Source organism: Lytechinus variegatus, chromosome 1, assembly GCF_018143015.1.
Source record: "Lytechinus variegatus isolate NC3 chromosome 1, Lvar_3.0, whole genome shotgun sequence".
Classification (NCBI taxonomy): Eukaryota; Metazoa; Echinodermata; class Echinoidea; order Temnopleuroida; family Toxopneustidae; genus Lytechinus; species Lytechinus variegatus.
The window spans coordinates 91,934,537-91,962,111 of record NC_054740.1 but is presented as its reverse complement, the minus strand read 5'-3'; the positions used below and the strand labels follow the sequence as shown (position 1 = coordinate 91,962,111).

General features: G+C 34.9%; 1 protein-coding gene and 1 long non-coding RNA gene across 2 annotated transcripts; one reads left to right on the top strand and one right to left on the bottom strand.

Moving 5' to 3' along the window:
* The first annotated feature begins 4,209 nt into the window (after positions 1–4,209).
* On the top strand, positions 4,210–10,045 carry LOC121428623. Its single transcript, XR_005971816.1, has 4 exons — positions 4,210–4,403; positions 4,851–4,973; positions 6,959–7,045; positions 8,768–10,045. It is a non-coding gene; the product is annotated as an uncharacterized LOC121428623 (long non-coding RNA).
* Positions 10,046–14,009: 3,964 nt separating this feature from the next.
* Positions 14,010–26,289, bottom strand: LOC121428615 (acidic repeat-containing protein-like). Its single transcript, XM_041625380.1, has 5 exons — positions 25,538–26,289; positions 19,041–19,139; positions 17,461–17,605; positions 15,683–15,779; positions 14,010–14,989 (listed from the first exon to the last, which is right to left on the bottom strand). The coding sequence occupies exons 3-5, from the start codon at positions 17,537–17,539 to the stop codon at positions 14,182–14,184; spliced, it is 984 nt and encodes a 327-aa protein (XP_041481314.1). The 5' UTR covers positions 17,540–17,605; positions 19,041–19,139; positions 25,538–26,289; the 3' UTR covers positions 14,010–14,181.
* Between the last annotated feature and the right edge of the window lie 1,286 nt (positions 26,290–27,575).

The following is a 27,575-nucleotide window of genomic DNA, read 5'->3' as shown; positions in this document are numbered from 1 at the left end:
GCCCAACTTGCCTCTAAACTAATCGACATGGTTTCCTTCCCTTCCATACATTAAAGGTAATATCCAATATTTCACTTCAACATTGAAACACAATGTTGTAAAAAGACGATTTGAAACTCCTTTAGAATAATAACAAGAAGAACAATTTAAACCGTGGCCAAACACGAATCATGGGTTGGTTACATTTATTTTTCGCTTCAGAGGAAATGATATCATTTCAACCAGATAAAAGTAAATTGAGAAAGAGGACAATAGACCACTTGTTGATGAAAATAAACCCAAACTCTTTTATTTTGTATTACCTAGTCATTTAAGTTATTGATTCAATTTACTAATTCATTTAATTTCATTCACCACCACTTTTATTTAATTAGGGAAGACTCATCAGTTGAAAATGCAATACTGAGGGCTGTTACTGTTAATATAGCCCACTGCCGTTAAATCTGAAGTGTGCCCCCTGAAAATGAAGATTTTTTTTTATTATTGTAATTGTTTTTTTTTTTGCTTTTAAAATTTATTCGTTTACGAAATATTCTTATATTTTGTTTAAAACTTCTTTTTTTTTCTTGTCAAAATTTTCCTAAAAAATATGTCACCTCCCCTCCCTTTGGGAAATCCTGGATCCGCCCCTGGTATAGTCCACTTTAAAGTATAAAATAGATTTACAAGATGGTACGAAATATTTAACGAGGTAGCACATTATTTTAGTAACCAACCCTTTAATAATACCCTATGATCGGCCCGACCTTTAATACATGCCTTTAAGAACCAAAATCGATCGAAATAGAAAGTTCTACCGCCAATACCTGCACCTGATAACCGTCCATAGTTATAGTGCACTTGTCAACATCCATTCGTCACAAGTCTGAAGCACGAATAGTATCATATATATCTTAATATGAGATGACAAGTCGAATGTCATGTAGGGGATTCGTGACGGCATGCGACTCTTTTATAGATATCGATATCAATATCGATCCTTAAGCACCTCTCGTTTCTTGGTACGTTCACCTTTCGGGAATCACGTGATCAGTCAAATATAAGCTGTGTTTCGCCCCGTTAGCCGATTATCTACAGTAGATATGAATGCATTTTCCCCCGATAAGCCATTAAGAACTCAATTTTACATTATAAGAGGTAGATAGAAACATGCATTATATTAGCCTACATTTTTTATATGGCCAATTTTGCTTGCTAGATCTAATTTATACCGCTTATATATAGAGCAAGAAAGGCTTTCACTTTCATACCCCTTTCTTCTCAAAAGAGATAAAGACATCATAGGTATATTGATCTTAACTTGACAATCATATCAAATCTTTTCACAAGAGAATCTCAAAGAATATTAAAGAGATTTAGTTTGTACATAAACAAAAAATCATACTCATTTTAAAACGATATTTCATCCAAGTCAAAGTGAAATGTCAATATTAATTATGTTGTATAAAGAAAGTATGACTCAATCTTTTGCTTCGGTTCACGAATGGGTCAGTCAGTGACTGAAGTGTTTTCTTGCATTCTTCATGAAGATGAATTAGTTCGAAGCCTTGAGGGATTTGACAAAATCATGCAATTCATCTGACCTTCATGTAAATTCAATGGCCTATTTATTAATATTGTGCTCTTGTTTAATAAACAGTATAAATTCACTGAAAATGGCGGTAGTATTTACAGTTTGGTAAACAACACTAATTCTTCTTTCTTTTCGAAGCTTATAATGTCATTTTTCATAAAAATAATTTTGTAAGTGATCGACAGGAAAAAAAATATTACAAGGTTTAGGATTGCTGTGGGTGAGCTACTCCTTTCCTAGGAATGTAATCGCTTTATCTCTTCATACTCAGGGGCGGCTCCAGCCTTCGCCAATAAGGGGGGGGGGTATTTTTTACCCATATTTCCCCCGACCGGCCGCTGAAAGTTGGTTTTTATTTCTTTCATAGAAGGGGTAGTAAAGTCACATCTTAGCTTTATTCTCACAAAACATAAATAAATAATAATCTCATAGATAAGCCCTAGTTGACAAGTGCGAGCTATTTTTTTAAAGGAAACTTCATGTATTTTGTCCTAAAAATTGAACATTCTGATTGTGATCGTGAACAAGATGTCTATGTAACTAAATAATCACTGCGAGCGCGAATCGCGAGCAAGATTTTTAGTACATTCTGGCATGATTGGATAAAGGACCTACGGACTGTTTGCAGTTTCCCATAAAACCGATATATATTTTAATAATCAAATAATGCGAGCGCGTAGCGCGAGTTTAAAAACTTTGATCTAAAAATTTGATATTGTAAGCAGTTTTTGGAAACATAAAGAGGGTAGGTTTATAACTAAACATTTAATGCGAGCGCGAAGCGGGAGAAAAAAATGAGATCGGACCTATAAATGGGACACACTATTCATGTTTCGTTAACCACGAAAATGATAACTAATTGGGTATCTTCCTACATTAATAATACAAGCGCGAATCGCGAGAAGACATTTTTTGATATTCTGATATGAAACTGGATAATTCAAGCGCGTTTTGAATAAAGAACAATTAAACTGCGTATCTATTGTGTGCGCGTGTTGTCTGATGAACGTTCTTTGAGCAAGACGTATAAACCTCCTCCTGAAATCCGGATGTGATGAATGAAAGTGACCCACTAGTTCCCCAAACTCATTATCTGGTTTATTTGCTAAATCCCCTTTCCCATCTAACTGATGAGTATCATTGCGCATCCGGCGGAAACCTATGGTATAAGATTCACTCTCCAAATTATCTCAAATGTTCGTACCAATCATTCAAGCTTGAACTCATGAGGCAAGGCTTATGTCAAACCAAATTGGGAAGTTAGAGAACCTCTCATGTTCATGAAACAACATCTATAGTACTTCAGTCACTTCAGAGGCATATCTCTGTCACAGAGGGGGGGGGGGGGGGAGCCAATTTAGCTCATAAGGCGCCATGATCTTGGATGTAAATGTCAATGATGGGATTAGTTACTATCTGCACCAGACATCTTTATTTTGATCAGGTTTATTTTTTTATTCGAAAAGGGGTGCAGAATCAGACTCTTTTCATCCTAAAGCTAAGTCCTGTGAATAAAAGATGTGTGATGTCTGTCAGGAATCTGCAAACGAGGAAGGGTTTACTTGGAAGCTAAACGTAAAAAAAAATCAACCTTATAGTAGTCCCACCTCGAGTCCCCAAATACCTATTTCTAGCTAGATGCATTACACAAAAATGCAACATTCTCAGCAGCGTATTCTTTGGATATATATATATATAGGCTTAATTCACTACGCAGTAAACTCATATCGCAATAATAATCTTATACCAATTAGCAAAACATGTATTCTGAATGAAAGGTAGATAATAATCATTCAGTTTGCTCTTTTTCTATCAACACTGATTGTATAATACTGACCAATGGAAAAGCTTCGTGTCAAAGTATATAAGCTCGATGTATCATGACTATATCCATGATTTTATTCGCATATGTAATTCTTTCGGATAAACTCTGTCATTCTTTCCACTGTCATGATTGTATAGGTACTGAAATGAAATGAAATGAAAATCACTTTCTTCTTCAAAGTGCAAAAAAAAAACAGTCCTCCTACATTATATAGCAGCAAACTATTTAACGAGTTACCAGTACCCACTAAGTACCCTGCTTCTCTTCCTATTTAAACGAATCGTCCGTAAATTCCAGCAAGCTAACTAATTTTTCTACTTTTTTGTCATAGTATGTATAGGCCTTACCCCCATTACCCCTTTGTTTTTTTTAATGTGTATTTTCATTTTGTTTTTTAATAATTGTGATTTTATAATGTTTGAATTGTGAATAATAGCATGGCTCCCCTGTAAAGCAGGCCTCTGACTTGAAAGGGACTACCCTGCTTTTTTTAAATAGAAAACATGAATAAATAAATAAATAAATAAATAAGTAAATAAAAACAAACTTGATTAATCACAGCAGCGGGAAATCTGCTCTGCAGCATATTAAATTATAATTATTATGTGTTTTAAGAACTATAGATATCTCAAAATATGATGTTAATAAGAAGATAATTATGTAATCTACATTCCTCATAACTTGAAATTCCGCAGATATAAGTCTTATGTCAGTCACTGTACGAAATGGTAGATGATATTGTTAAATGTTGAAAACGGTCACGTTCTTAATTGACCATGTTGTTATATTTTTTTGTATTTATATTCAATTCACAGGGCTCTCCGACCATTTGAGACGTTTAAATCACATCGTCTGAAAACAGACTATCTCCAACTAACTTGCCAACATGTATCATAAAACAACAACAGTGGCTCTAGCTGTTCTACTCATTGCCTTAGTTTCATTCTCAGATGCTACAAATTACTGGAGAATCGCAAAAGGCAGAAACGCTCGATACACAGCCAGGTAAGAGCTTCACATAAATTATTTCATTTACAGGGGCCTATATACATTGGTCGCTATGTACTGAACATGACGAGGAGGGTGTACAGTTTATATCTTTGGGAAACATGAAACGTAATATGCTCGATACCATTAATCAAAAAATGATATCGTCCTTTTCCATGTCACCTTTGAGTGATCTGTAACCCGAGGTCTAAGGTTGAATGTGATAAGGGACATCCTCTCAGTTTTTAGCAATACGAAAATTCAAAGTATTAAATGTACAATCATCACATTTTGAACATTATTATTTATTTATTCCATTTACCATCAATGAATGATGCATAAACCTTAAGAACGTATTTAACTGTTGAATAAAAACACGACTTGCATAATGCATTTTTCCTGATATCTCAGGTGAAAATTACTTTAGAAATGATAAAGATATTTTTGATGTTTATAATTATCTAGATCACCAAGGCTCTACGACTCACTGAAGAACACACAGGTTAAAAGGTATGGTGGTATTGACGATGTGGAAGCGGCGGAGAATACCATTGATAATTGGCTAAGGGATTGGATCATCTCAAACAGGTACATTCAAGTCTAGTATTTTTATATCACTCAACTTAATATAATCAATATACTCAAAAATATGCTGTATGACACCTAACCTAAAGGCCACCGCACACCTATACGACTGTTCGCAATCCGATTTTGGAACAAATCGCATTTTGATCATTTTCTGAAAATGTGAATGGAACAAATCATTTTATTTGAGGTTAAAATTAACTGAGAGAATAATATAACCATTTTGAAAGATTGTAAGCCTTTATTTTGGAGTAAAGGCCAAATTAAATTCAAATCGACTGCTATGACGTCATTACGACTAGATATTAAATTCGCTTTTATTCTAAGAAGGATGATAGTATAGTCACAGATTTGAACATAGGTATATATTCGTATGATGATTTCGAACATTACACACTAAGATATTCCAAGTCTCAATATTAGCATCATATTCTAATACGTTTTATTCCAAAATTGAGTCACATCAGACCAATCGTAAGGTGTGCGTTCGCCTTAAGTTGTCAAAAAACGTGTATATACAAGGGCTGCGGAAAGAAGTGCATGGGGGTATAGTATAGCCGGTATTAATATCAACATTTTGTGAGATATTATGTCACCCAAAATTTTCATTAATAATAAAAATAAACTTCAGCTATCATTTTACCCTAATGTGATACTAATCTTGGTTCTTCATAATCACGAACGATGTCAGATTATATTTATGGGGGTAAGACTTGTGATGTCCTTTTATTTCTTGTATTCTTTTTATTTTTTCTTCTTTTATCTTCCATTTCATTTATTTATTTCTTATGGGTGTCGTTACTACGACCAAGCTCTCCGTTACCTTCTAGTTATTGGGGCCATGACTTTCCTTTTCCCTCTGACATTTGTTTTTTAAACATTCCTAGTAATTTTGTTTAACGCTTCATCTATAATTTCTGTAGTCTCGTGATAATGATTTTACTGTATGCCCCAAGGCTACGTCAGCGTCCTTGTCCTTGAAATCAAAGTAAAGGTGCTTTCTTATTTTCGGATATATAATCAACTATTGCCATTATTGTCAAAAGCATTATTCTCTTTACCTTACATTGTTCCGCTGGAATGTTTAGTAACATTTCTTCCGGCAGCATTTCGTGATTTCTTTTAGAGCATCAAGAAATCTCTCACATTCCAATTTTCCATTAATTCCAGCCGTCAGGCAGTCATGTTTCCATTTATTTTATATTCCGTCAATTCAACTGAAATATGCATGACATCGATTTTGTGATAGCTGCATCTCGATTCGGTCAACACTTATATAAAACTATGCCGGAAAAAAATAAACCCTCTTTATGATTTCGACAGTAGAAAGCGAGAAAGAAAACGTGACGAGTGTGACATCATAAAAAAAAAATTATGCTTTGGTTACAATGAAAGACAGTTTCATTGATTTTCTTTTATTTCATGGAAGCAATCATAGCTATAGTATTGTGTTCCTTTGTTTGTTGTTAATATTTATTTTTTATTTTGTTTGGTTGTCATAAGATAAAGCACATGTTTCAATTTGTAGTAGTGGCATTGTGATATTTGATTTAATACAGTATCCCTTCAGTGATGATTTCAGTCAAATTGTTATGATTATGTATTCTCTCTCGAGTCTGTGCTCTGTTTTGCTCATTTTCCATTCCCCCCATCTCATTCCCTCTATTGGTTTACAATAATGAGGACAGTGAAGAGATGTATAAAATCTATTTTATAAAATAAATCTGAGGATAAGAAGGATGATGTACATTTTAATGTATATTTGTAACTAGAAATGGTGAAGAACAGATGATATGTATTATTCACGAAAGGAAGATCTTACTTTGTTAAAAGACTAAAGCATAGACAGATCTTATGATATCATCTCAATGTGCATTAAGATGATTCTTCATGAATACTAGATCTCATTTGTATCATAGCTTCAGGACATTAAATACAATCCATTTTCACTTTCATTGTTTCAACTTGTTTTCAAATTGTTTCAACAGGAATTTCATCAGAGGCACTATTTTTGACGACACCTTCACAAATGAAGTATAAAGCCTTTCAATCTCCCGCATTTTCTTTTTCTTGAGGTAAGTGTCCAATCAGAAAAAAAGACACGTCGAGATTATATAGGAATTTAGTCCGAAAAATCATGAACGCTTAAAGCAATAAATTGTTAAGTGGGTTGTATTGTGAATAAGAAGGAAATATATACAGTACATACAGCAGAGGACATATTAATTATTAATAATTAATCATTTGAAATGTCATGATGAAACCCCATCTGATCAAGATGTTGATGACCTAATTTTCCCCCGAGAAATAAGAAACTTTCTAACTTTTAATTTGATTTAAAATGGTTTCCCATGAAAACAAGCAAAGGCAAAGACGACAATGCAATATAAAATGGCAACAATGTTTTACTTTACGAGGAATACGTTCTGCTACCTTCTTCTTCTTTTTGTTTTAGACAGTATTCACAATGGGTATGATCCAATTGTCATTGTCCCCCCCCCGCCCCCCCCCCGTTCTTCTTTCCCGTTTTCAGAGTTGTACGTCCGCTTTGTGACCAACCGAGTTCAAATAAATATTTTACTTCAATAATCATGATAATGCATTTCCAGTAATGTGATTGACCACTCTAATAAAACGATTGCAATCTCTCTGATATAAAGGCAGTGATGAATTATGATCGTAATTATTTCATATAATGATATCGTATTTAATGATATTACATGTGCGATCTAGAGTAGATATGACATCCTTAATGAAGCTGGAAAGGGAGAACCTTTTGACAAGCCATTTGTCATTGCCAATTTGATGATCTTGTAGAGGTCCAGTCTGTATTAGGTTATTGATGGTATACTAATCAGGGGGATAAACTCATTATACAGTATTTCAGTGGCTAAAACTGAGAGTGTCATGTTTAATTACAATGATGGAGACGGAAATCTGATAAAACATTTTAATCACATTAACAATAATTGATGAGGGGTTGAATGTTAATTTGTTGAATCTAATATAGGACAAGTGATGTTAGGAGTAAAGTCATGCAGGATTAATCAGAAAATAGCCTCGATTACATTTTGATATGATCATAAATAGCTATAGCTCCGAGTTTCAACCCGAATAGTGTATGCTGTATAAATGAAAACTGGTGAAATCAAATTAGCGAAATTACTAAATTTATAAGGTTGTACTTAAATTATGTACCTTTAAACCTGCTTTCATTAGAAAGTGAATATTCAAGGGTGAATCTTTGTCAACTTGAGAACTTATTTCATTAACTTTATAATATGAATATGAACAGAATTGCGGCTTCTTTGAATGAACTTTTTTATGTTTTGTTAATTACATGATATTGAATATGCTAGGTTGGTATGTTTTAAGGATGTCAAAATTTACCGTTTGTCATTTACCCATCATGCAATATTCTTGTAAATAGTAATTACTACTAATGATAATATGGTGATAATGTCATTGATTTAGGAAAAAAATATGATGTTATTCTGAAGAAAGTATTGATTCACTTTGCTATTTTACCACTGAAGTCTATTTATGTACTATTGCTACTTTAATTCGGAAAAAAAATCACGATTATATTTTATATAATAATTTTCTTATTATTTAATAATTTTCTACTCTTCTTTTATCTCACGTCTTGTTTATACTTCTGTTCTTCAATTTTCACATTTCATTCGTATTCTATTCTTTCTTCTTGCTTTATCTTTATCATTACTTTTTTAAAACAAAAGTAAATCAAATACTGTTATCTCTTTTTTTCTCTCGTCTATTTTGTTTGTCAAATTTAGTTCTGAGACCAACCAGTCTATGCCTGTTTTCCCAAATGCCACCGTGGTTCACGACGCTCCCTTTTTTTCTCAAAGATGAAGGGCGACCCCATCACACCATATATACATGTAGTTCATCACTTCTTCCAACGCCAGGAAATATTACATTACTATTACCTTACATTTGCATCACACATATTTTGTATTCATGGTTAGTAGTTGCATTTTACAGAATAAATTATCTTTTTAAAAACATGTGCTCACTCAAATACTGTAATTTGAAACATGCATGATTTAGCGCAAAGTAATAATCTTTTTATCAACTATAATTTTATTTAAAAGATGTATACTGACAATCCCGATTCGTTAAAAAATATTTTTTTTTGTCATTGCAATGTAATTTTACTTATACATGGTTTGGGTACTGAAGACCAACGCCTTTGTCTATAACATTTTTTTTATATCAATGATCGTTTATTTACCGGTTTTGATAATTTTTATTTTCCGTATGAACTATATTTAAAAGAAAATCGACTGTTTATATTAAAGGCGATCATCCTATCTTTCAACTCATATGTTCAATTACGTTCAAATATTTACTCTAAAGCTATTACAAACCACCAGTCTGTGATGGGCTTAGTAATATAATTTGAAGCTTTCCAGAGACCAAGCTTATGAATTTGAAATTATGTGTTGTGATTAGATAATACCATAAAAACGTTCAGCTACGACATTGGGTAATATTCTAAGGTATGAAGGTGGAACTTATTAAGACATTAATCCACTGATGCATTTGATTGTACTCATAAGTGTCATAGTATGCATGTTATCGCAGCCCTATAAGCTACCCCTGTAGCGCGAAATGTTGATTGGATAAGAAAGATTGCACATTTATGATTGGGAGTGTGGCTGTTCTGTTGAGTAAGTATAGCCTACCATTACCTCTGATTACATTTTATATATTACAATTAAAACACAACTTCATCTGAATGAATTTTGGAATTTACAATCGATGCGTTAAAGATCGAAACATATAGGTAAAACTTATTTGGAGAATGCGTAGTTTGAATATTCATAGGACAATAAAGAAATTGTAGAAAAGGGTAATATCATTCTCAGATCGAATGATGGGGATAGGTATCAGCCTCAGTGAACAGGGGATTTGTTTATTTTTATTTTGTTTAATATAATATTTTAGAAACTCTCGCTCTCAACCTATAATAAATACAGTCATTCAAAATAAAATCCATAGTGTCTTAAATCATTCTAAATCATAATCAGTCCTATCAGCCGGTGGGATATTGAGACTTCATATAGATTATTTCAAACTCTATATGGATTCTAACGCCCTATATTGTCACTCAGCCTTACAGCCACCTGATCTGACCCCATTCTCCATTCCCCCCTCCCCTCCCCCTGCCACGCCCCGTTCTCCTCCCCTCCCCCTGCCACGCCCCCGTTCTCCTCCCCTCTCCCTTCCTATCCATTTATTCTCCGGTTCACTATGAGTCAACCACTTCAAACTTCTTGATCTTTGATAATTGATTTCCTCTCCCAAGTACATTGCCATTATACCCTAAGGCGAATCTTTGAAAAGGAGAACCTAATTGTCTTGATGGTCATTCTAGAGGCAAAACACAAATTATGCGGTTGTATTCACACGTATATTAAAGGTTGGCACCCATCTTTGACTGGTAACCCATCCCACTCCGCTCTGTGCATCAAATTCATGATGAAAAAAATCCTGACTCTCTTGGAGTTTAATTTTAACATTCTCTAACGATCTATTTTACTGTAGCAAAACTTAAAAAGTGGTTACATTTTTGTATGGGAACAAAACTAATTTGATCACTTGAAATTGTGTTTGTAACCAGGCTACACAATTTGTGTTTGATAAGACATATGTTTTAAGTGTAATGATTTCCTTCAAGTAATTTTTGGACATATTCATATCAGACGAGTTCCTGCATTGTAATAATAATAAGGAAGAAGAATTCGAACCATTTTTAAAAATTATTATCAAGGATAAATATAGTATAGAAGTGGCTTGATTAAATTCTTAACATACTGAATACGGAGTTTAGTAATGTAAGGTTAAATAGCAAATTTAATGAGGGTATGTGCTTATATGGTAAAATTTCAATGGCATTTAATCATATTAATGTAAGATAATATACAGGTAGATTACATTGATTAAATTCATAACGAAGAAATTATTGTTTATATCATTTATTTGAAATTTCCGACATTGATATTTCAAAGAGATAAAAAAAAATTCAAATTCTAATGTATTGTCTTGAATATTGTACAAGAATAATTATTGTCATTGCTGAAATAATGTAGAAGCACACAATATTTATCTAGCGCCACCTTATCTGTGTTTGTATTATCCTTTTAAGAGTAGAGTGTAATATATAGTTGATTTAATGTGTAGATTTAACAAAGATTATTAATTCTGTTTTATTCATCTTGTATTATAGTATGTAAATAGAAAGATTTTCCTTTGCTTCCTCTTATAAATGGAATGATTACTTATTGAATATTCTGAATATTGTTCATGAATAATGTTTTCTTGTCAGTCAGTGTTATATAGGTTGTAGATCGAGAATATTCTTAATTGAATTGATATTCGAATGCATTGTATATACTTTGTGTGATCCTTTTCTGGGATCATAACATTCGGATTATCAAAACTAAAATAGAAAATCAATCCTCTCTTTCAAGGCTGTATGACAAGTATATATTAACATGATAAAAGTGAGAGAGAAAGACATTTATCATGATTCATTTCACGTTAAGATGTTAAAACTACTATCATGTCACAAAATATTGTGTTTTTTTTAAACGTCATACATGTCTTGTTTTGAAAACACGGTCGTTACATCTCTATTCTCATCAGCCACCCCATGGCATGAGCATCAGCACGATCACCACCGCCACTACCAGCACCACCATCACCGCCACTACCAACACCACCATCACCGCCACTACCAACACCACCACCACCACCAACCACAATTGCCACCACCACCAATACCATAACCGCCATCACCGCCACTTTACCATCGCCACCACCATCATCACCCCTACCACCTCCACCACCGTTACCACCAACACCGCCACTACTACCACTACCATCGCCACCATCACCACCACCCCTACCACTTCCACCACCGTTACCACCAACACCACCACTACTACCACTGTTACCACCAACACCACCACTACCATTACCACCATGAAAGAAAACACACTCATCTATCGTTTTAACCTATTACTGTTGATCTTTGTCAATGAATAAATTCTTGCAACCTTACAATAAGTGTGAATACGGTTCATTGGGAAGAAAAGCCTTTGTGTTGCTGATAGAGGGAGACAATAATTAAAAGAGAGAGAGAGAAAGAAAAAGAGGGGGCTTACGGACAGACATACAGACAGAGACACGCACAAGTACTGCCACAGAATAATAAATTTGTAAGTCATGAAAACATTCGAAACAAAACAACAGTTCTTTTTTATATCCTCTTTATTAATCATAGATCATCTGTATAGAATTTATTCATAAAAACAATGCATTAAATGAAATTATACATCTCAATGATAATGTGTATATCAATTCGCCTACACCTAATTTCACATAAATAAAACAGTATAAATACAAAGCCATTACCTAACGTAATATTTCTTTCTCATCGCCGTAACCTGGACTATTTTGTTTCCCAAACTGCCTCAAAAATTCTAGAATGAATGAAATAACGAAATGAAGCGAACGAGATAATTTTGGAGGAAATTTTGTAAAAGTTTAAACAAGAAAATTAGATGCCAGGGAAGCCCCTACCCCCCCCGCGTACGGCTAATTAATTGTTCAGAAGATACCTTATTTTATTTCTATAAATTACACATTTCAACGGGATGGCATAAAAAAACATTATGGCTTCAATATCTGTTATATCATTATATGACCATTTAACGCAATTTCGAAGAAGATAGTAGTAAAATAGTACTGTATTTTTAGTGCATTAAAATGTGTAATTGATGTTTTTAGAAACACATAAATCGATGAAAAACTTATCAACCTGGGGCCGTTTCTTAAAGCTGTTCGTAAGTTAAGAGCGACTTTAAGAACGACTGGTGAATCTTTCTTATATGCTAAATAATCACCAATGAACATTTAATGGTGAATGTCATTTACCAAAAAAAAGATCACCAGTAGTTCTTTAAGTCCCTCTTAACTTACGAAAAGCTTTATAAAGCACCCACCTGGTCTAATGAGATCTCAACTGAAATGGAAACTTATTGATTTATTTAGGAATGAAATCTAAACATTGATGACATTGCTCGTATTCGATGTTTATGAGATTTGGTTATCGGAGCACAACTCATTAACTTCTGGGTTGATTCATGAGACAGAAGAGCCAAAATGGCGTTAAGTTATGCCTGACGATCTGTTTTATCCCGTCGCCCTATATACATCCTTGCTTTTCAATAGACTCACTTAATAAAACATTATGCAATTTTTTATGATAATTATTTCACTCAACGGGACGATAAAAATGCAATTTTTCGTTCATCTCATTTGACCCAACCATTTTCACATCAATGTTTTCAGTCAGTTGATAACAATAATGCATCATGAATTTACGTTTCACTACTCACTATTGAAGTGTAGGCCATTGCAGTGGAAAATTATCAGGAAGAAGTGAGAAGGGTGGGGGCTTTGGGGAGGGGTCTGATCAATAATTATCAGGAAGAAATGAGAAGGGTGGGGGCTTTGGGGAGGGGTCTGATCAATAATTATCAGGAAGAAGTGAGAAGGGTGGGGGCTTTAGGGAGGGGTCTGATCAATAATTATCAGGAAGAAATGAGAAGGGTGGGGGCTTTAGGGAGGGGTCTCATCCTGCACAGACGTCACACAGACGACGCCATGTCAGCGTTTCCCCCAGGATGACATATGGGACATTTCATCCAATCAAGTCTGTTTTATCAGACAGTTGCCATAGAAACAGAGCTTCTTATCAAATCAAAATCGAGGAAACTTTTTAGATCTGACAATTATAGTCGGACAGAACTGTTGATGAAACCAAAGACATTGCGTTATTTCCAAAGACATAACCAATGTATTATCAAAGAGAAATTCAGATACAAAGTCATGAAGCAATAGTTATCAATTGTTTTCACCAATAGATTTGCTCTTAGCCAATCGAATGACAGTATTTCAGTGGTTTATAACAGTTGTCCGTGAAAATCACTCGCAAGCTGCTTCATGAAAGGTTTCCTGGCTTTTTATTACTTGCTGTCAGTGATTCCGTATGCCTCTGAAAACTAATCATTACTGTTGACTTTTCCACACATTTCGTAATGGCAGTCATGGCATTTACACCGTCCTCATCCTCTGAAATTGCTTTGATCTCCAGCTAATCTTATTGCACCTATGTTCAAGTACAATTATCATGATTATCGACGTCCGATGACGATGCTGGTGATTCTGATGGCATATCGGTAGCATCGATATCGTTTTCGGTATCAAACTCTGTTGGTGATTCTGGAGATGTACTGGTAGCATTGATATCCTCTTCCATTTCAAAACCAGGGTTATCGTGGCTATCATCAATATCCTCCGAATTAGTATCATTCACCTCTTCAGTCTTTTCTGACACATCTTCAGTATCAACATTCACATCATCGGATGATTCACTCTCTTTTGTTGATACACGATCGTCTTCTTTATTATGACTTTCGATCGTTGTTTCGTCAGGGGGATCGTAAGGAGGATCATCCGGAGGATCAGTCGCAATTATCGAAAAATTCTGTCCAAGATCAGTTGGAGATTGACTTAAGTTTCTTTCATTATCACTCTCCTCTTCTCTACTCAATTCCCGACCCAACTTAATTGGCCCGTTAAATAATGGTGTTTCAAATATTTCGTCCAATCCTATATCAAATCCTGGATTATCGAATCCTACCGACAGCGGGCGTTCATTGACGTCCTCGGCAATCGTCGGCATTTTCGAAGTTTCTGACGTGATTTTTCTATTTCGTAATCGTTCATATTGATTATTGTGAATGACTTCACTATCATTAGTCCCAGCTATTAAGTCTGGCGTGGAGTAATCCATCTGCACGGGAGTGTATTCTGAAGCATCCTTTTGTTTTTCTTGGTTGGTTATCGCTTCTTCCCACGTAGAGAGGACACGGAAAGTGGGAGCTTGGTCTCCAATCGGATGTCTTTCCTGAAAACTATGACTGAAATAAAAAAAAGAGAAAATATTGAGAAAAGGAGAAATAGAGAAACGTTAGGATCCTCTTCCGATTCATAAAATAATCTACATTCATAACGAACATTATGCCCATTGCAAATTATATGTCGATGTAGGAAAGAATCATCGCTACAGACGATGTATTTTAGCTACATAATTATCTGATGTATCATTTTCATATTTTAAGGAGTTAATGACACGGAATGGAGGTAAAAAGAAAAGAAGAAATTGTTAAATGCTGCCAAAGCATGCATTCCAATCATGAAAAGTTGACAAACTCTTGCTGAATTCTCTTTGAGGTTTGAATTGCATATTTTTTTCTTAAAGAAAACACTATTCAATCATATTGAAGGTAATCGCGTTGGGGTGGACCGGGACGTGCCCCCCCCCCCTCTCGATTCTCGATTTTTGTACAGCAATCTATGGGAGAGGGACGGCGGAACCATGGACCTATTGTATCCATGACGGACAAAAATCTCACGAAATTGCCGCCTATGATTCAAATTAAAACAGGAATCACAAAGCCTCTAACATGCAAATCAAAAAAAAATTAACAGGTTTATGATTACCCCAAAAAGAAGTGGGACAGATTGAGCTTTAACATTCAGTACTTCATCGAGTGGACACTAACACAACTTACTAACTTCCTCAACAAACCGTAACCACCTGATATGCTTACCTTTGCTTCTTTCTTTTGAAATAGCACCAGAAGTACACTACAAGGCCCACAACAACAATGGCTACAACAACTGCTACAACAGCTCCAATTATGGCACCTAAAACAAAACCAAACATGTTTGAATAATTATACACAAATGATAATAACCACATTACACTCAACAACAAAAATCATATGATAAACCTTATCACAGTGGTATAAGTTCTATCAGAAAAAAAAATGTTGAAAGTGATAAAATGATATTCCTTCAAATGACACGCTACTTGGTTTCTGGACGATAAATGTTTCATTTTTAATTTAAAAAGATACTGAATGTCCCTATGGTGAGGCACATATACTGTTTTCAAAGTCTATTATTCCTACAGTAGATTTCAGATATAAGGAATGGGTAGGCAGGTAACTACGAAATCACCCTATCAAACAAAAAGCTGATGGAAAATATGGGCATTAGTAAAGTAGTAAATAATTTCGGTTTATCATGTAGTGTGTGAATACGACAATCAGAAAATAAATTCTAGTAGATTTGTGGCAAAATCTTACACTAATGACAAAAGATTGTATAAATCATAATTTGTCATTTGATTTATTATTTGCTAATAGGAGAAAGTTGATACTAAATCTCATAAATCTTTCGTGAGAATACTGAGAATGAGGGGAGACATCATAACAACGTAACAGATGGCGGTATTCTCTCTGAAAAGCAAACTGCAACCAAGATCACGGAGTGAGGGGGGGGGGGCGAGAATTTGCGTAATTCAGAAGACATATACAGAGAGTGTGGCAGAAACAACAGGAAGAACACAACAAAATGATAAGAGAAACGTGTGAAAGTAAGGAGACACTCCATAAAGGAATAACAAGAGTATGAGATGAATTTTTAAGTTTCATATTGTGACGTCACGTTCAGGCAGCTCCCGATTAACCTGCAATGTGATTTTTTTTTTATAAAAGGCTATTTCCTCAGAAAATCAAAATAACTTTTAATGTGTTTTTAAGACATTATCACGCAATGATTGCTTCTCTGGAAAATTGTAAGTCATCATAAACTATTAAGAAATTGGCATTTTACACTTTAAATCACAAGACACATGGGAAAACCGCTATCAACACTCTAAAAACAGTGAGTAAAATTTTACCCAATACTGGGTGGGAAGGGAACATTCATGTTTTCTGGGTATCATTTTATCCCGTATAGGACTATTTCAACGCAACATTGTGTAAAATTTACAAAATATTGGGTATCTTTTACCCAACCAACATGCATGTTCCCATTTCACCCTATATTGAGTCAATCTTTTTTTAGAGTGAAGTGAAGACAAAAAAAGGGGAATAAAAAAAACACATGTACGTTTTCTTGACGCATAGAACACTTTAAATAGACAAAAAAGACTGGAACTGAATTCAACTTATATCTTTTAAAATAGATGTGACATAACTCTTTAAAAAGTAACATACTCCCTTTATTCCACTAGATGGCGCACTTCTTTATTAACCAACATCCAGTGCCCCGGCACTTACGTCACCATGGTTGTAGAAGGTGCCAAGTTTCGCCTTGTTTTTCGTCTGACAAGGACATTACTAAAGAATCCGCGCCACATTTAATGGACACGCACTTTTTGTGACTGATTCAGTTTATCAAACCAGATATAGATATGCGTCTGTTAGAAAACTATTTATTTAATCATGGCCACACTCTAACTTCGGGTTCGATATTTATTATTTCATTTCAAACAGTAAGGCAATCATAATCTCCTCCGCTGCATTGAATTCCTTATTACCTGTGTTAACCGAAGATCCATCCATATTCGTCGAAGATGTCGTCACAGCTGGTTGAGTTGGTGATTGGTTAGTTGACATCGATGACAGCCGAGTCGTTGACAGATATGATAATGAGTGATAATCATCACACAATATTACGGTGCCCTGAATAACAAAAAAAAAAGAAAAATAAGATGAAGTTTTAAGCTACGGTAAAAATGTTCGTATGAACCATGCGCTCGTACATATCTCACTGTTACGAACACCTTAGACATTTTTGAGAAAATAATTTTTTTCGGTCATACAATAGCCTTAGAATTTGTACATTTTTCGTAAGAATGCCTCGAGATATTTATTCGTCAAACTTACGACCATCTGGTCGTGCGTGCAACCTATGGTACTCTCGGTTATTCGTGAGAAGATTTTATTCAACAGTTGCACAAACTGTGAACCTATGCCTTACGAATCTCCGTTTGTAATGTGTTTTTACAAACGCCGTAAGAGCCCTCTATGAACGACTAATTAAAGGCTTTTTAACGATAATCGTATAAGGCGTCCACAATTGACTCTCGATCATACATCGTTCTGACAATGTTCTTATGACGTTTGTATGGCAGCCTTACTAAGAAAGGATTTCGTACGACGTTTAAAATATCTTGGACAAGACCATCGACTGAGTTGCGAATCGAACTTACGAACGGCTGCGAACGGACTGCGAACACTGATCTTAAACAGCATTCTTGAGATCTTAGAAATCTGGTCCAGTAAAGACAATCACATAAACGAATTTCGTAGCCGTACTTAATGGTACATGTACTTGTGTGACCGTGCCATAATCTATTTATTTACATATCTGGACCAATCGTTTTCACTTCCTTTCTTTTTGTATTTTGTAGACCTAAAATATCATTTATAATTCGATAAAAGGGGCTCTAACTATAAGGTATGATGATAAGAGTGAAGGTGAACGAGATGATTATTCAATATCCTACATATAGGGGGAGAGGGGAGGGAGAGTGAGAGGGAGAGAGAGGGGGGGGGGGGGTATGAGGCCGGGAAGGAAAGGATGTACAGATGGTTATAAATGTAAACAGAGAGAGAGAGAGAGTGGGGAGTTGGAGGAGGGGACAAGGCAGGAAAATAAAAAGCAACTAGAGAGCGAGGGAAAATAATTGACCAGCTTTTACTTGGATTCAGATGAATAAACCGCAATCCAAACCGGACAATATAAAACTGGAACCGGAAACAGATTGAGGTTTTGATCATTCTTGTCAAATCTGATTAACAAAGACAAGTCTGCTTGCGTTTATTTATACTTATCATCATATTCAATGATGTAGCATCGTTTTAAATTTAAGGAATACTTATGTTTGATGTATATAAAAAGTGATTATTGCATCATGTACGTATGAAATTTACAATAAGTGGTGAATTGCAAGCATTAGCAGTGGTAAGGAAATTAATAATTGCTTAGTTAATTTTCGTATTACTAAATAACTGTTCCATCCAAACACATGATTATGTATCCCTGGAAAGACAGGCTGTCTAGCCCCCCCCCCCCCTTATCGTCTAGAAGCAGGATAACAATACACACGATTACCTGATCAGGTGTTTCATATAGAGGGCGTCATGACTGAACTCCATAAGGGTGTTGAAAGTTGATCAACGCTGAAATTGAAACGGAGCGTCTAATTCGTGTCTGTTCAGAAAAAATAGGGAAAAGGAAAAATTGTTAAAAATGCATTTGAACACTTTGACAACACTCTGTCCCTCTTTATGTATAAAAGAAACAATGAGTATGACATGAAGCAAAGTGCAGAAAATTGCAAATTTGGAACAAAGCACCGTAGAAAAGTCGACCCTGAATACAAAATGTTACAAGATAATCGTAATATCGAAAAAAAAACAATTGCAGTGCAGTTGTTATGAAGCATGCACGAGTGCCATATTTCCGCGATAATGACAGGAAAATTCCTCTTACATTGTTAAAAATCGTGTAATCTGATCTCGAACTGGGAGTTAAACGCAGTCACATTTCCCAAATATATCTTCAATCTGATTAAGCTGTTACATAACATAGACCTATAGGCATATTCTCTTGTAAATTGGTTACTCGAGCAGGATTCGTTGAATATTCTTTTTAGACAACTATTTTCATCGGTTTCGAGCGTCTCCCTTTTTGATAGGATTATCTTGTTCTGTGGAGATTTTGATTGTAAGATGTAATTGAAGCAGAAAGGAATTTCCCCGGGCTTCACATTCTTACCGTGTACTCTATTCAAATTAATCCTTAAACGAGCTATTATACCCAAGATGTAAATTCCATGAGGAATAGTCATGTATTTGCATATCAGAGTGTTTAAGATTTGAATGGATTTTGCGAAAACAAGATGAAACCGTTATATTTATATCAGTCATGTCAGTGGCGTATAGCCCAAAAGTCAAAGGAGGCTAGATATGACACATCGCGTTAAGTTGGTTGTGATTTTTTCCCTTTATTTTGAGGCGGAAGGCCCCCCTTCAATATGTACGCCAGTGATTTAAATGATGTATCATCCGAAGATATATTCGATGACAGCCATGACTCTTATAATAGGCTAAAGGTTAAAATGAGGATTTAACTTATTTTCACGATGTTTTGGGGTAATTCGAATTCAACTTTCTGTTATAGTAATTCATTTTTCCTAACTTCATGTGATGTCGCTAAGTTATTCAGAGACATTCATAGATCCCACTCAATGTTGTGAAACTTTATTTCGTTTTCTATATTATCGCTAACTTCATAAGCTAAAAAGTCGTCATCGTATGTTTTAATCCTTGTAACACCACGAACGTGTAGAAGATGTATGAATAAAATACATGAATTTTCTTCAAATATGCATTAATTTGATATTAGGTGAACAGTATTTAGGTTGCATACACAATACTTTAGAAGGATATAATGCAATCCACGAGATAACACAGTATGTATCAGTCACTATTAAACACAAACACACCACTTTCATGTTTTAACAACTCCCTGAAAGACACAGGATGAAACAAGGAAATGGAAGAAAATATGCGTAAAACTAAGAATTGAAAAACAAAATAGGAAGCAGGAGAAAAAGAAAGGGGAAAGGAAGAAAGAGGAAAGGGCAGAAAGAAAGGAGAATTAATAGATACATGTTTATTGATCCTCATTTTCACTGTCTTGTGATCCGCGTTACAAACAACGATTGTCCCTTAGAAGCTGATCGTGAATTTGCTAACCGTTCAATTTTTTTTCTACGATCAGTACGATGCCACGACTAATCTGATACGATCACTACGAATACTTTACGAGTAAGACCGCCGTTTCAGTCGTGGCGCGAATTATTACAGTGGGAACTAGATGAATAAAGATAATAAACATTAAGTAGAATATAATGAAGGTGATCAAATGACGGGACAGTGCTACAGGTGCAGGGGTGGGACAAGAGGAGAAAAAAGGAGAATATCAGAAATAGGTCGTGTAACACTGTTTTTGCCTCCCTATCAAAATACAATGGCGCCACCCATAAATAGGAACACAGTCATGTACAGGCACACGCCCCCGCCCCTCCCTTAGTCACAGTCATATACGTTATATCATTCTAGCCCACCCCCACCCCGCCCCTTCTTGCCCACTTTTTTTTTTACATCGATTGGTTGGAATCCTTCCTAGAAATAGAAAAGTATATAATTGAAGGCGTCATATCACGCGCCCATAATATTTATATTACTCTAAAAATAAAACAAAAATGTGATTTGATGATTTGATATAAATTTAAACCATGAGGAAATGATCTTGACGGATGAAACCACGTTAGTTTATGGTTGATGTATTATTGTGGTCAGGATTATTAATTAGATAGACATGTTATTTGTGATGATGTATTATATGACGTGATAATGATTGACGTATCCAGAGTGCAGGACGTGTATACTCCAATGGAAAGCCGTTTCATATGCGTCCCCATTCCGACCTCTCAACGTTTCAAGGAACACAAAATTCCTACAACCGTTACCTCAATACAGAATCGCAGCGATATTATTATATCATTATATAAATATCATTATAGGAACTGATATAAAGCGAAATGGTTTGGAAAAGTTGAAGGAAAGAATGTACATGTTTCGTCGTTATTGACGAGCAGAATTATTTTATTTTATACAAACAAACAAACAATGACAAACCAATGTACTTAGTCACAGTTTACTAACCAAGAGTAAAACGCCAATATCTGAATGAAAAACTTTTACAAAAGACCATCCCGTGCACATATAGAGGCTGATTCATTCTCGAAAATAATGAAATGAAATAAAAATTGAATCACACACAGGACTGAAAACAAGAACAGAACTAAATCTAAAGATTTTATTTTCTATTTGAAGTGACTCAAAACATGTTTTTGATGATATTTTAAAGCCATGTTAAAAACAAATATTATGGATAATACAATGAGTCATGGTGAATAAGCTTTGTACGTGAATCAGTTTAAAATAATGATACATGAAAAAACTCATTTTTAGTTATATTTTACATTTAAACAGTGTAATTTGTTTGTTTGGCACGTGATCAGAACGCGTGATGTTGAGACCTTTTCCGATAATCGATCAATGATTCTTATCGTAAAAAATGCGGGGATGGGATTTCTAAGAAATATAAAAATAAAGATCAACATGATTCAATACTCTGAAGGACAACATTTTAGGTATTAACATCTCAAACTCCATACAACCCCATCATCTTGTAAGGCTATTGAAGTTCTTGCAATTTCTTGTTAATTTGTCTATGGCTAGGCACTTGTACAGATAGTGCATTTAAATAGCAATATAGGGCGTAAAGGTTAAATTCATCCCTTAAAATGACCAAGATTCCTTCTGGAAAAACTTTTTTTAAGGTGGAGAAATCCGACTTTCTACCCTATCCGTCATTTGCGTTTTAGCTGTGAAAGAGATATAATAAGTGCTAGCTAAGTACTTTGGTAAGTAGCCCTCTCATGTCGCGAAAGGAATACAATAATCATGATTCAATTGTGTAGGCCTATTACAATAATCACAAATATTTTACCAGTAGATTATTCACATATCAAAGGTCCGGGCAGGAATATAACTACACCATCGCTCTTTTATTTTGGCCCGTCCTTCTTTGCAACCTCGAATGTGTTATAAAACTGAAACTAAAGAAAACATCTTTATATAGAGTTTGGTTTGTGCAATGGTCCGTAAAATTAAATGGTTAATTTTCATAAGGAAGTGCGGAACCGAGTCAATGAAACGTACTTTGAATTCATCGAATCGCTATACTACATTCAATTCATGTTATTAAAATAATGTTTACACTAGGTAAGGAACATACTGTAAGATATTGCCCCTCGCTTACATGTAGGAACATGATGTTTTTTTAAGTTTCAGACTTCTGAGCAGTTAAGGTTCACCATGATATACCTTTAGAGGCAGATAGATAATTTCCTAAAGGGGGAGTGGGCACAGGAAATGATTCTACTCTTCTTGGATTTTTAGGGGGTAGCCCATGGAAAAATGGGCTCTCGTTGCCAAAAAATCACAATAATATCTTCTCCGAAAGTATTACAAGGACAAAAAATGCTATCAGTATAAATGGGGTCATATAATTTCCTTTTTTTTCATGTGAGAAGCGAACAATAACAGATGTTTGCCTTTTGGAGGGAGGGGGTGGTCAATGATTATATAGATCCACCATTAGATTCTTCTATTTTATCAACTCTATAATCTCACTCATTCCAATGCCCATGTGCTCTTAAAAAAATGATGAAAATGATAGATGAATATGAAACTAAGGACTGAATCACACGAAATAAAAAGTAAATCTATATCTCGCAAGCACTGTCAGAAAACGAATTATTGATTTTGTTTTCATATACTGTTTAATAGACGGTTGACCATACTCACCACTAGGATTCGACCGTTTTTTGTGTGAGTCTGCCATAATGATTGCTAGTTTTTAAAGACGCATTGATTATTTACCTTCAGCTTCTCCATCCATTGTTAAGCAGGGTCACCAAAAATCCAAGAGACATTTTTATTTTCTCGAAGCCATCAAAATTACAACGGATTCATTTGAAATGATGGTATCCTGTATTACCCTTTCATATGCTTTCAGGGTTCTAATGAAGGGTTTTAGCAAACAACACAGGAAGTTTGTTGCTCAAACTTTCAAAGTAAGATACTTCAACCAAACCAATGTAAAAACATAAAATGTCTGCCTATTGTTGTAGTTATCTTTTTATTTATATAAACAAGTGTGTCTACCCGAATAGTCACATTAATATCATACTTTGTAGGTGACAACAAACGTTGTGTTTAACATTGTCATTTTTATATCGCGGTAGAGGTATCACATACGTATCACATGTAAATGCAAATTAAGAAACTTATCCTGCATGTTTTACAGGGAGTAAAGTTGATATGCAATTTTCATTAAAGAATAACTAGTTGCAGGTAAATGGTTATAAAAATCCATAGACTTGACCAGATATAGTAGTATCAGTGTGTATAGATAGTTGATTGTAACAATATTTTTTTTCTACATTACATTACATGGACAGAAAATGAGCGAATGAAGAAAAATAATCGCTTCCTCTTACAGGCATATAGAGTCCCCTATGTTCTCTTTGCTTTGGACTTTCGTGAAGAAACTAAGCTAATATTGACATAACTCCTCTCGGTATACATTCGAATACAATCAAAATCTTTCTCCTTTTTTTTTCTTACAAAGTCATTGTGTGTACTTTTATAAACAGACAAGGGATTTTTCACTATAAGTTAGAATCCCAAGGGTTTTAGTCACAGGAATGTTTAATAAATGTTACGCCCCCATCCGATATGAAAAACGGAAGGAAAAAAAATATTGGCATGCAGCGGTGAACTGATGCAAAATTTGACGGATTCGGCTCTGATAAAGTGCACTATTAAAAAAATACAATCGAGTGAAGCAAATGATATTTTCAAATTTGCCTATAATAATCAATTTGATTTTGGCATAGACTGCATTCAAAGTAATTCACAATTTGTTTCTAAATTAAAAATATATATGAATTGTTGCGTATTTTGGGTCGGGTTGGGAGACCCCTTTTTCCCCACCGGTACGCAAGAATTGGTGTGGTTCATTATAATACGATAGGCCTGTTCCATCTTACAGTTAGGTAAGGATATCAGCATACTACTACTACTACTACTACTACTACTACTACTACTACTACTACTACTACTACTACTACTACTACTACTACTACTACTACTACTACTACTACTACTACTACTACTACTACTACTACTACTACTACTACTACTACTACTACTACTACTACTACTACTACTACTACTACTACTACTACTACTACTACTATACTACTACTATTACTACTACTACTACTACTACTACTAATACTACTACTAATACTACTACTAATACTACTACTATACTACTACTACTACTACTACTACTACTACTACTACTACTACTACTACTACTACTACTACTTCTACTACTACTATACTAATACTACTACTACTACTACTACTACTACTACTACTACTACTACTACTATACTACTACTACTACTACTACTACTAATGATAATACTACTACTACTACTACTACTAATACTAATACTAATACTACTAATACTAATGATACTACTACTACTACTACTGCTACTACTACTACTAATAATAATAATAATAACAATAATAAAAATAATAATGATAATAATAATAAGAATAACAATAATAGTAATATATAGTATTAAGGTATTAACAGATATTTACAGGCTATTGGAACACTTCTATATATGATGCTTGAGAGTTTAAAATTAGACCATCTTACGACCAATAGTACACTGTGTAGAATATGATTATGATAACGCTATACAGAGCAATCAAATTATCAACAAATAACTCTATGCCATTGGATCCCCATGGCACAGGGGAATCATGGCACAGCTTTTAGCGTTGATGTAATGATTGTTTTACATTCATCATATCAAATGTTTCATCTTTTGTAGATTTACAGAAGTGAGATTTTTACTGATTAAACATTTCAAATAACAATCATACCTGTGAAGGCTTGCTTAGACCCTAGATCGATCGTCTCCAGAAAGTATAGTACACGCCCCACTGGCAGCTACACCCCTACTTCGCATTCAACAAGTTATTCTCAAACTTCGATGATTGCTGATACTGAACGATTCCAGTTCTGAGAATAAAGTAAAGCGTCAACTCCGCTAAAATAATACCAATATATCCCACATGTATAGTTTGTCGTATAACTGTACGAAATGGCGTCCCTTACAACGACATGAGAAACACATCCCTCTCTTTTTTTTTCAGAAAGGTTGTTCCGCATTTACGGTCTATTGGGCGAGATCCAAAATGGTATTATTCATGTTGTATTATCTACTCGTCTCCTCTTTATCCGCTAATATCTCCCTCAGTGAGTTTCTTTTATTCTATTTCGTGAGAACGTTTATTCAAACTGTCGCCACCGCTGTGTGTTCGGTTAGTCCTGAAACGACGCACACCTTTGGACTAGACTATAGAAGTCTCACGACGTCATTATCAGCTGTGAATGGAACAAACAGAGTAGATTGCAAATGGCTGGGTCTTAGAATGATAACAGAAAGGGTGATTCCCCGTTAAGCTTATATGAAAGATGGTCAATCCTAGGGTGAAGATGTGTTCATCGAGCTAAAATCGGAGCATAAGTCTGAGATAAATGTTGTTACAGGTACGTTTTTCACCACCATACAATATTAAGATGTAAACAAAAAAAGCGCGTTATGGTGCACAAATAACCGACTGCCAGAAGGCCTACTGGTATTCTCATTCCTTCGAGTTTAAGCTAGCATTTGAGGGAAACCAACTGAGTAACATGAAACACGTTTTACCTCTCCCCTCTTCTTGAAAGAAATAATAAAATTTTCCTTTCTTTCGTCATATTATATGAGTAGATCCTGGTATACCCAGGTGAATAGAAACCTGTGAACTATAACTATACTAGCGCATGATGGGTCAAAGTTGACGCTCCTTTCTTCTCTCCCCCCTCTCTCTCCCTCTCTTTATGTCTGTCTGTCTTTATGTCCCTCCTCTCTCTTTATGACCCCCTCTCTCCCTCTCTCTTCATGAGTGACCCCCCCCCCATTCTTCCTCTCTTTCTCTCTCCCCCTCGCTTTCTCTGTCATAATTTTACCGAAGAGATCTGTCTTGTTGTTTTCTTCCCATCACATACCCACCCAAGGCTAACTTGAGCTTGTTTTTCGTGTCAGTATAGTATTCAAGGTGTTCATCAGGGCTTGTCATTTCTATTGTTGGTTTGGTTGTATGACTAACAGCCTTATTATCATGACAATAGAAGTCAACCAAAGCTATTCATGGAACGTGTTTGAGTTCCCTGCATTCATTGATGACAGCTAATGAAAAGTCGATAAAAGTGCATAAAAACGCCTGCTTTGTCGGTCAATTAACAAAGGTTATATGTCAAAATTTTATTTTCTCTGTTAATGGAAGTAAACTCCTTTCCAGATTTTTCATTATAAATCTACCTCACATCATGAATTTAAACAGAAATCAACAATGAGCACATGTAATACAATTTTAATTATACGTGAAATACTTTTTTGGGTGGGGGGGGGGGGGGGGGGTGGGGATTTTGTATATGGGCTTTTGATATCCAGGCTGCTGAATGAGTGACGTAATGTTATTCTATATTGTAGCCCAGCTTAACAGGTCTCTCGTCATCCAAAGATTAGTACAGAATGTCGAGTATTGGCAGTTAAAACAATTAAGAACCGTTTCGTACAACGCATATGTTTGCATGTGGGTAATTATTATTTATAAGCAAATAAAATTCAATGAAATATGACAATGTTTATGCGGGTAAGTCTTTCAGTGAATAAAAATATTTTATTACTTCTCAAGACAAATTCTTATTAAAATAACATATCACCGTCTCGAAGCATCTAAGCTGAAAGCAACCTTGCCGAAAAAAAGTTCAAATTTATAAGGTAAAATGTTCAATATTAAGTAGGCCTACAACAATCAATATACTGAGATACCGTTCTGATATGTTCCCTTTATTACAATACTCTATGATTAT